The sequence below is a fragment of the Diplotaxodon limnothrissa genome, linkage group LG20, assembly GCF_057381915.1.
Source record: "Diplotaxodon limnothrissa isolate DT_005_m linkage group LG20, D_limnothrissa_male_GT1.1, whole genome shotgun sequence".
Lineage (NCBI taxonomy): Eukaryota > Metazoa > Chordata > Actinopteri > Cichliformes > Cichlidae > Diplotaxodon > Diplotaxodon limnothrissa.
In genome coordinates this window covers 37565398-37576472 of record NC_140615.1, presented here as the reverse complement: position 1 = coordinate 37576472, position 11075 = coordinate 37565398, and the positions used below count along the sequence as shown (strand labels likewise).

General features: G+C 41.4%; 1 protein-coding gene across 2 annotated transcripts; it reads right to left on the bottom strand.

Moving 5' to 3' along the window:
• Positions 1–951: 951 nt before the first annotated feature.
• On the bottom strand, positions 952–5670 carry LOC146611440 (uncharacterized). Of its 2 annotated transcripts, XM_085345273.1 has the most exons (7): positions 5631–5670; positions 3967–4302; positions 2995–3309; positions 2336–2473; positions 1937–2038; positions 1375–1415; positions 952–1071 (listed from the first exon to the last, which is right to left on the bottom strand). In XM_085345273.1, the coding sequence occupies exons 1-7, from the start codon at positions 5668–5670 to the stop codon at positions 952–954; spliced, it is 1092 nt and encodes a 363-aa protein (XP_085201399.1). The 2 variants fall into 2 exon arrangements, with proteins under 2 accessions (XP_085201399.1, XP_085201400.1); XM_085345274.1 differs by lacking the exon at positions 2336–2473 and having other exon boundaries at positions 1937–2086.
• Between the last annotated feature and the right edge of the window lie 5405 nt (positions 5671–11075).

Sequence of the window (11075 nt, the reverse complement as noted above, 5' to 3'; positions counted from 1 at the left end):
CCATTAACCAGCACACAGTGAGGTTTGGAGAAGAAGAGACGTGGCTTCAGTTACAAGTTCTGCCTGTTTATTAAAAGAAATCAATTAATTACAAAAGAAAATAAGATATGTTCAATAACACTTAATGGCATTCATAAAGAAAACCGAGCTAAGCCTGAAGTTGTTTAATTGCATATCATAAGTATTACTGTGTCAACGACAGGGCAAAGTAAACAGCAGCAAAAATCTTATTGAAAATCATATCAGACTGTGAACTTCTGGGACTAAAGCTTGCTATCGCCAGTGTGTGAATGTGTGTGTGCATGGGTGAATGACTGAATGTAGTGTAAAGCGCTTTGGGGTCCTATGGACTAGAAAAGCGCTATACAAATGCAGGCCATTTAAATGCACTTTTCACACACAGAAACATGCACTAGCAATGAACCTGAGATAAAACCTGCAAGTTAGGACAGTAACTTGGACATAACCTGCAGAGTAGATCAAAACCACAGCTAAGCAGAGCATAAGAAACAGCCGATGAATACATGGGAGCACAGTGGAGTGAGCACTGAAGTAAATGGAAGTGACAAGCATGCAAAAATGAGCTGATCTGGCATGTTCTCATTAGTCTTGTTGCAAATTAAAATGATAAAAAAAAATGCAGTTCACTAATGTTCACTTGAGGCTCCAGTGAGTCAACCATAGACTTGATGTCCAACTTTACACCGGAAATAAACACGTTTTACAAGGGTGACAGACAGAGACCAAGACGTTTTTGTCTTTCTATCTGCAATTTCCTCCTTTATAACAAACATTCAGGGAGTTGTTTATTTTTAAAACTTAACCTATTAAGTTGTATTAAGGCTTAAAATGTGCACATTTATGGGTGTAGTTGCTGTGAATTTCCAGGGTCTGTAAAAAGACTGAAGTCTTCAAGTACAAAAACAAACCCAGGTGTGAATCCAGAGAGTCTCATGTGTGATGTGTGAGTGTAGAGTAGGTCTGGTCCTGGTCCCTGCCGGCTGGATCGAGGCTCTGGTAGGTCGAGTCTTCACGTGTAGAACCTGGAGTAAAGTTCTCGTAGTGGACGTCCTGAAACAGAGACAAACTGTCTTCTTCACATAAAAAGAAGAGACTCTGACTTGGTTAAATCATTTGTGCTGGTAAATATTTCCACGTTGCCTCGTTGAACCTCTCAGACAACAGTGTCTCTGTTTGTTGTTGGAGTCTCCGTCTGGGCGGCCATTTTTGTCACCTACCTGTTTGAATTCACCTTCTTGGACTGTAATTTCTGGAACAGTCTACAAACTGAACCATCACACTGTGACTGCTTTATTTCTTTGTTACAGTAGCAGTCTGTCAACAGTGAGAGGAACCAAAGAGAAAGAAAGTCACCTCCATGTTTGTGCCCTCTGAGTTTCCTCTGGTCCTCAAACCTGTGGAACAAACAAAGGATGTTCCTCTGTTAGAGGGACCAATCATTCAAAGTGCACGTGAGGCTGAAGATCACTGCTGCCCCTCCCGTTCTTTCATCCTGCTTAGTTGGACTTTATTAGGCTTCATTTTAGACTTTGCCTTCAGAATCAAAGACTCACATTTGCTCGAGTCTCCTCCTGTGTACTGAAGAAGTGATCCACAATAATTATACTATTTTACAGTTTTCATATATTTTTCCTGTTTTTACTTCACACGTCTGAAGCAGAGAACATCTGGATCTGATCCTGCTGACAGTGTCCAGAGTTCATGTGTGACACAGTTTAGGATTCAGTTACTTCCAGTGTTTAACATCATCTCTACAAGTCACTCCACTCTCCTCTTAGAGCCCAAAGTGGACAAGCAGGATGAAATATTTTGATGTTTGACTGCAGCTGTTTGAACAGACTTCAAGTGAAGTGAAAAAAGAGTTTTTGGTTAGAAACGAGACGTTCTGTGTGTTTCTGTGTCTCTGTTGTCTTACCTCTGCTGCTCTTCCTCTTGATGCAGATTATTAGAACAGTCAGTGATGAGAGGATGATGATGAGAGCCAGAGTCAGACCCACAACCAGCAGCACATCTGCAGCTGATTGAGAAGAACAACAAGCTGAAGACATGCGTACAGTATATAGAGCTGTACAGTAAGAACTCATCACCTACAGACTGAAATAATATGAAATAGAGGTTGTGTTATTTTAGCATTTTACAGCTTCTAAAGAACATATTCACTTCAGATTGTTTGCTAATGTCACTTGTCAAACTAAATGAAAAGCATATAACAGGACACATTAAGGAGTAATTATGATAATAATTAAACCAGTTTTCACTCAGGTTATAAAGAATCTGTCAATGTTTCTACTCTCAGACTCATAGATGGATGTACCTGCAGATGCTGCTCTTTCAGGCTGCTCAGTGCTTCCAGTCAAAGTTAATGAAGGTGTGCAGCTTCCTGTAGTTGTGGCTGATGGTCCAGCTGCTGAACAAGAGCAGAGAGGAAAGTTTGACTTATAAATGTTTGGAGCTGTGAAGAAGAAAAACACAAAGATTCAAAAATCAGCTGAGAAATCAAACGAGCCTTAAATGGATCCACTGACTGAGAAAAAAACAGTTTGGAAAATTTAGTGTTAGATTAAAAAAATGCACTAAAATAGTTTAACAATGAAATAAAATATGAATGTATGTTGAAATATCAGGTTCTTGGAAACAATAAAGACATTTAGGGACATTAATGGTCACCTGTTCATTTCCAGCTCCACACTCTGATTCCTGCTCTCCATCACAGTAACTTTACAAAGTTCACACTTCTAAATAATCTTGTTTCTAAATAATTCTGTTTCTATGTTGAGATAAACTGAGTGCTGAGAGCAGCCTGAGCTGTTGGCTCACAGGGATCACTGTACAGACACTGAGCTCATTATTAGAAACTTTGCTCGTGTTCAACATGAACATCCACCACTGGAACAGCAGATATATGACAGGAAATAAGGAACAGCTGAACAGCTCCACTCTGACAACATTTGATTAATGTCAGTAAAAACTCACCGTCTGTGACAGTGACCTCAAAGTCTCTGGATGAAATGCTGGAAGATCCACTCAGTATACAGCTGTACCGTCCTGAGTCAGACTTGGTCAGCTGTGTGATGCTCACATACAGAACTCCTGAAGCATATTCAATGTTGTATCTGCCTCTCTGAGCTCTGTTATCAAGTGTAAGAACAAGAATGTTTTCTCCTACACACTCTCCTCTGCAGAAGAACGCTCTGTTTCCAGGTTGTTTAAAGGAACATCCGACTGTGAGAGAGCTTCCAGTTTCTTTATCAAAGTGTTTCAGCTGATCATCGTTTCCATCCAGCAGTGCTGTTAAAGAGACAAACGATCAATAGTTACTATCTGTGCTGAAGATGATGCAGTCTGATCACAATAACTGCAGTTTGATCCACAGTTACACTGGGAGCTGCCCAGTTCAACCAGTCTGACAGAGGAACTGTTGAACTAAGTGAGATTTAAACGGCTTCATCATCAGACTGATTGGATTCATGAAAAACCAGCTTTTATGACAAGTATAGACTCTAAACTGTGAACCCTTCATGGTTTTAAGTACATTTAAAGTCTGGATGGACGTTTGTGTTGTGAATGTGATTTTCACACATTCATTGAGGAAGAATCCATTTTGCTGTGAGGGGAACTCTTGGAAAGATCAAACCGACGACACAGAAGCAAAAACTCATCAAAGAAAATCAAAGTTACATCAGAAAATCTTCTTTCATTCATCAGCGTCTGTTTCTGACATCAACATTTCATTCACATCATTATCAGCTGACACACTCACTAATATTCACACACACTCGTGTCCCAGCTGCAGTTCATCGGTTACTTAGAGGAGTCCAAATGTAACCAACAGTTTACAGAAGAACAAACTTCAGCTTCTTTAAACCGTCAGCAGCTGTCAGTGAAACTCAAACTTTGCTTCAGGAACAGAAACTAAACATTTCCACAGCTGAAACAGAAACTCACCTTCAGCAACAACGATCGCAAACGGTGTGAATGAAGCTGATGATGAAGATCCACCCAAACCACAGCTGTACTGTCCAGAGTCAGACTCAGTCAGCTTTGAGATGCTCACAGATAAAACATAAATTAATTCTATTTCATATTCAATGCTGTATCTGCCTGTTTGAGCTCTGACATCAGTTGTATTAATGAGAATGTTTTCTCCTTCACATTCTTCTCTGCAGAACATCTTCCATGTTCCTGCAGAATTAAAGGAGAATCCAGCTTTCAAATCTCCTCCAATGACTCCATAGTGAAGAAACTGAGCATCGGTGACTTCAGGGTTTCCATCCTGCAGAGCTGTTGGAAACATGAACCATCAATAGTTACTGTTTGTACTTCCTGTAAGAAGCTGCAGTCTGATCACAACATTCACACACAGACACACTGAGACTAAAGTCTGAATAACAACAATGATTCATGTCAAATACATTTTATTGTCTAAAGTGGTGGAAAATCTTCTTCCAGTTGACACGACTCAAAATATATCTGAACATGTTTCCTATGCATGAATAAAATGACAATAAAAGATGAAGATGAACAAAACATGTAAATGACTCATAACTCCTCTGTGTGGTACTTGTAGTAATTATATGTTGAGAGATTGAAGCAACAGCTCAACATGCAAGTTTTTCATGTGTTTCATCCACAGGAAGTGATGTCATCATTTAGTTTAAATGTACTGCTGGTGTCAAAGTTCATGAAGCAACAACAAAACCAGTGATGAAGTTTTTATTTGTTGTAACTTTGTTTTACTGAGGGTGATCGTGGCTCAGGAGTTGGGAGTTCACCTTGTAACCTGAAGGTTGCTGGTTCGAGCCCCGGCTTGGACAGTCTCAGTCGTTGTGTCCTTGGGCAAGACACTTCGTTTTTTTTTTGAGGAAGTAACAAATACTTGCAATTAACGACATGTTATTGAGTAATTTATGACTCTATTTCAAAGCTCTGAAGCCAAACTCAGCAGCTGATGTGAGTCAGTTACTTTATGTGAATGATTTCAGTTCATTCCAGCATTTAAACTCTGTGCAGTCGTATTTCTGTTCAGCTCCAACAGGACAAACAGGAAGAATTAGCAAATAACTTTTCACACAACTCTGGGTTTGAAGATGCTGACAGATTTCACTCACAGGTTTATATTTGTCTGCAGGAAGTGATGTCATTTTGTCAAATCTATATGCACTGTGGGAGTGAACTGTGAATAGTCACAGTGAAGAAACATGAACATGTAACAGTAAAAGCAACAAAATGTGTTTTTGTCTTTCAAAGAAAAATTCATTGACTTGATCAACAAGTTTGTATTTTCAAATAATAACTGAAAGTATCAGGTGGAGTTTGTACTTTGATGTTACAGGTTATTTTGAGGACGTAACAAACACTTGTAAGAAACCATCTTTGAAAGGACGAATCCTAAAGCCAAAGTGAGCAGCAACATGTCCATGAATGTCTCACTGTGATGGTTTCTTCTGTCCATACTGGCCACAAACACATCCATGAAATCATGAATAAAAGCAGTTTGAATGGAAGAAGCGTCCATGAAAGTGACTCATAGCTGACTCTGATCATCATGTTTAACAACAGAAACATGTTGAAGAAGGAGAGTGACAGAAAGAACAAGTGAATGTACTCACAAAGGAAGAAGCAGCAGATCAGAGTGTGACGGACTTTCATGATGAGGCTCTGATGGTTCACTGCTGCCTCTCTTCTTCTTCACTGGAAACCAGGAACTTGTGACGCCTCACTTCTCTAACTGAAGGAGTCCCTCCTCCAAACACCACAGCACCTCTACACTCCTCCCCTCTGCATCCGTCTGTGAGTCTGCTGCAGGGCCTCAGGCTTCCTCCTTATATTTATAGTATTATGTGCAAAGTGGAAATACAATGATGACACTTGACTCTGTTAAATTCAGCACAGTGACCAAAACCTCCAACAATGATCATCATTCATCATGAAATCATTTCTCTTTCTGTATCTGAAGATAATGAACTTTAGTTTGGGATCATTTAGAAAAACAGTTTGGGTCAAATGTTAGAAAAGAGTCAGACTTTCTTTCTTCTCACAGTTTGTTTAACATGAGTTTCAAATCTTTGAACATTTAAATACATCTATGAACAGAATATGAAAGAACAACAGTTCTGATATTATATCAAACATTTCAATCACCTTGTGGTTCAAAGTGGTATTACATGGCAGCCTCATGTAATACCACTTTGAACCACAAGGTGACGCACGAGTCATGAGACATCCCAACATTATTCCAGTTAGCTCAATATTCCAGTTCCAGGAATGCAGGAATGTTATTGTCACACTCAGCCAACTGATCCTCCTGAGACCCCCAAAAAAATCTTTTGACAGAGTAAAGTTTAATATTAAACAAATTAAATAAATAAATCAGCTGTAATCTGATATTTGTGACCTACCGGAGACTGAGAGAGAGCAACTTATGTGTTTGGAAACATTTGAAGTGCTGCTGATGTAGAATATTTAGCTGATCTAGAGTTTAGAAATGTGTTATTGTAGAATATAGAACTATTGTAGAGACACTGTGTGTAGAGTAATAAAGGCCTCACTCTGTTGTGAACTTAGATTGTAGGAGGCTTCTCCCCCACTGAGTGGAAATTCCCCAGAGGAAGCTTTAGGGTGGGGGTTGCAACATTTATGATACTTGTAACTGTGGTCTAGAAGGGAGAGGGGTTTTATGACCTCTAGGGAGTCACCTACACCCACAGTGTTTTAACTGTCACGCACACACATCCACACGCACAGTCACTCATGTGCACACACATACACACAGGTATGCGCACACACTCACTCATGAGCACTCACATAGACACAGACAGAGTTTGCAGCACACCGTAGGGGGTTTTTATGATGGGGTTGTTTCTATAAAGCTGGGTGGAACTAACAAAGGGATGAAGATTTTTGCAGAGGGACACCGGCCTCATCTTCCCTTCTAGAAGTGCATGCTTAAATGAAGAAGAGTAAAGATAAATGAAGATGAATAAAGATGAATAAAGATTTTGTGAAAATGACTACTGAGTCCGGTGCCATCTCTGGATGCTCGAGGAATAAAAAGAACCGGGGTAAAACTGATTTCGCGACACTGAATTCCAGTGTAAGGCTGAGGGTTTATCTGTTTATCTGTTTATCGGCCTGTTTTCTGTTTGATGTAATCAGAGAACTACCTGCTTGGTGTTTGTAGGCAACTGTCCCAGGTTCATGTTTCATGGTAAAAAAACGTTTCAATGGTATTTCAGTATGATTATAACTGAACTGATCATGACAGGAGACCTACAGTTTAATGTTGTTTAAGCACACATGTTATGAATTTTATAAATCAACAGGATGAAGGAACAAATCAAACTCATTCGAAATATTCTACAAGCTCTCGCATTTCTCAACATTGTTACCTTCAGACTAATGTATGACGATGGAGCTCTTTCTCAGTGTGAGACAAAGTTCCCAGACAGGTCCAGCCCACTGTTCTTACTCTGATTTCACAACAACTATTATGGAATCAAAAACCTCAAAGTGCTGACTGACTGCTAAATACATCTGTAAAATCTGTCATATAATTTCTTTTATTTGCATCAGTGTGAAGAGAACGTCTCTGTATGTAATGAGCCTGTCTGCAGCCAGCAGCCGCCTGTGTACTGTGTGCTGAATCACTCCACCCTGTCTTTCTGTAGGCCTGTTTGTGTGGCAGGTCTCATGTACTGGAGGGTTAGTGCAGCTGGATTTCCACCAGTGACACTGACAACATCTGGCTGGTTCCCCTCCCTGAGACACTTTTTGAGTTTTGCTTTGGGTTCTTGAATCAAACAGCACTGTGTGCAGCATTTCTTCACCCACACACTCATTTACTGCTGATTATACTGACTAGACCCACCATGGTTATCACTCTATCCAATGGCTGTTAATAGCAGTTATCACTCCCAAGTATGGCTCAGATTGGCCCTCCTGTTCTGCAGCTTCACCCCAGCACAGTCTATCCTCCAGTTCCTGGGGCTTCTCCTGAACCTGCTCCTTCACCCATCCCTGTTCCCGGGGTGAGCGCGACCGGGGCCCGGCCTGCACCCGCGCCAGTTCCTCAGGTGGGGACAGCTGTAGGGCTGCAGCTATTGATTATTTTAGTAATGGAGTAATTATTTTTAAAATGTGCTGTTCAAATGAAGCTGGCTTGACTTGAATATTAATACTGAGTTGACAGAATCCACGTGTATTGCATAAAGACACATAAAAAGTAAAGACTTTATATCCATGTATCTGATAACAGGAGTTCTAAACTAAAACTCCTCCAGGTGACGGTGTCACGGCAGCTGCCCTGGAGTAAAACACAAACACAAGATTAGAGCCTGACGTCGGGGCGGTGAGGTGATGTCAGGCACTGCTGCCCAGATTAAAGTCTCCAGGTTCAAGGGTCTTGGTCAGCTGGGGTCTTTCTGTGACATTCATGTGCTCTCCCACGGTCCAATGAGACGGTTGTCAGGTTGTGCCCAAAACATATAGGTGTGTATATGAGAGAGTGTGGTTTCTGTCCTTTCTGACTTGCGACCTGTGCAGGTGGACCCGCCTCTCTCCCTGTGACAGCTGGGACAGACTCCACCCCTGTGACCCTCAGCTGAATAAGCAGTTAACAAAAATGATCCACAGATGATCAGAAATTCCTCCGTTTACAGTTCAGTAGGTAACGTGCTCATCACATCCACTGCTTGTGTTGTTGTTGTAAGTTAGGGTAACTGGAACAGCTGTTCTTTCACAGACTGGACCCCACATCAGCTCCCTACTCCATCCTGTAGTACAAACTGGTGTGACACCAAAGTCTGTTCCATACAAATAATCTGATTCAATACAAACACCAACATAGTGCTGACCTAAAGAACACCAAAAGTCACAGGAACGCTGTGGAAATGTGGGATTTGCAGCAGGACTGATGTGGATTACAAAGTGAAGGCAGACTTATTATGTTTCAACCACTGTAATAATAATAGAATAAGAACACCATCCTTGTAGCTGCTGCGTATGCTAAGGTTTTACAGTGGGGCAAAAAAGTATTTAGTCAGCCACCGATTGTGCAAGTTCCCCCACTTAAAATGATGACAGAGGTCAGTAATTTGCACCAGAGGTACACTTCAACTGTGAGAGACAGAATGTGAAAAAAAAATCCATGAATCCACATGGTAGGATTTGTAAAGAATTTATTCGTAAATCAGGGTGGAAAATAAGTATTTGGTCACCTCAAACATGGAAAATCTCTGGCTCTCACAGACCTGTAACGTCTTCTGTAAGACGCTTTTCTGTCCCCCACTCGTTACCTGTATGAATGGCACCTGTTTGAACTCATCATCTGTATAAAAGACACCTGTCCACAGCCTCAAACAGTCAGACTCCAAACTCCGCCATGGCCAAGACCAAAGAGCTCTCGAAGGACACCAGGAAAAGCATTGTAGACCTGCACCAGACTGGGAAGAGTGAATCTACAATAGGCAAGCAGCTTGGTGTGAAAAAATCAACTGTGGGAGCAATCATCAGAAAATGGAAGACATACAAGACCACTGATAATCTCCCTCGATCTGGGGCTCCACGCAAGATCTCATCCCGTGGGGTCAAAATGATCATGAGAACGGTGAGCAAAGATCCCAGAACCACACGGGGGGACCTGGTGAATGACCTGCAGAGAGCTGGGACCAAAGTAACAAAGGTCACCATCAGTAACACACTACAACGGCAGGGAATCAAATCCCGCAGTGCCAGACGTGTTCCGCTGCTGAAGCCAGTGCATGTCCAGGCCCGTCTGAAGTTTGCCAGAGAGCACATGGATGATACAGCAGAGGATTGGGAGAATGTCATGTGGTCAGATGAAACCAAAGTAGAACTTTTTGGTATAAACTCAACTCGTCGTGTTTGGAGGAAGAAGAATACTGAGTTGCATCCCAAGAACACCATACCTACTGTGAAGCATGGGGGTGGAAACATCATGCTATGGGGCTGTTTTTCTGCCAAGGGGACAGGACGACTGATCCGTGTTAAGGACAGAATGAATGGGGCCATGTATCGTGAGATTTTGAGCCAAAACCTCCTTCCATCAGTGAGAACTTTGAAGATGAAACGAGGCTGGGTCTTCCAACATGACAATGATCCAAAACACACCGCCCGGGCAACAAAGGAGTGGCTCCGTAAGAAGCATTTGAAAGTCCTGGAGTGGCCTAGCCAGTCTCCAGACCTCAACCCCATAGAAAATCTGTGGCGGGAGTTGAAAGTCCGTGTTGCTCGGCGACAGCCCCAAAACATCACTGCTCTCGAGAAGATCTGCATGGAGGAATGGGCCAAAATACCAGCTACTGTGTGTGCAAACCTGGTAAAGACCTATAGTAAACGTTTGACCTCTGTTATTGCCAACAAAGGTTATGTTACAAAGTATTGAGTTGTATTTTTGTTATTGACCAAATACTTATTTTCCACCCTGATTTACCAATAAATTCTTTACAAATCCTACCATGTGGATTCATGGATTTTTTTTTCACATTCTGTCTCTCACAGTTGAAGTGTACCTCTGGTGCAAATTACTGACCTCTGTCATCATTTTAGGTGGGGGAACTTGCACAATCGGTGGCTGACTAAATACTTTTTTGCCCCACTGTATATGGTTTGCTGTTAGCTCTGTGTGGCTAACCAGCTGATTAGTCTGATGCAGATCCATCAAGTGATTCCAAATGAACATTTAATGCAATGGATTCACTTAAAACACTCAAATAAAATAGAAGAATCCAAAGCGACGGTTGTCTCTGTTTAGGGTTGAGTAAAATATGAAATCTATAACATTTAATTATTTTTCTTAGTGTACAAAAAACAGACTGATCTGGGGAGGTAATGTGTTTTGTTGTTTTTAATAACATGTACATAATATTGGCAGTTTCATGATACTGAGGGGAGCGACTGTTTCTGTCCAGGGTGGGAGGGGTCAGAAGACATTTTTCGTGTCAGTCTCAGGGTCCTGGAGGTGTCGAGGTGTTGGAGAGAAGGAAGACTGCAGACACCTTCTCAGCCAAATGGATGACACGCTGCAGCAGAAAGAC

Coding starts and splice junctions, on each gene's coding strand:
- LOC146611440 (XM_085345273.1), bottom strand. CDS start 5,670: ATGAAAGTCCGTCACACTCTGATCTGCTGCTTCTTCCTTT. Junction 4,303..5,630: donor GATCTGCTGCTTCTTCCTTT/GTGAGTACATTC, acceptor TGTTTCCAACAG/CTCTGCAGGATGGAAACCCT. Junction 1,416..1,936: donor CAAGAGGAAGAGCAGCAGAG/GTAAGACAACAG, acceptor TTTGTTCCACAG/GTTTGAGGACCAGAGGAAAC.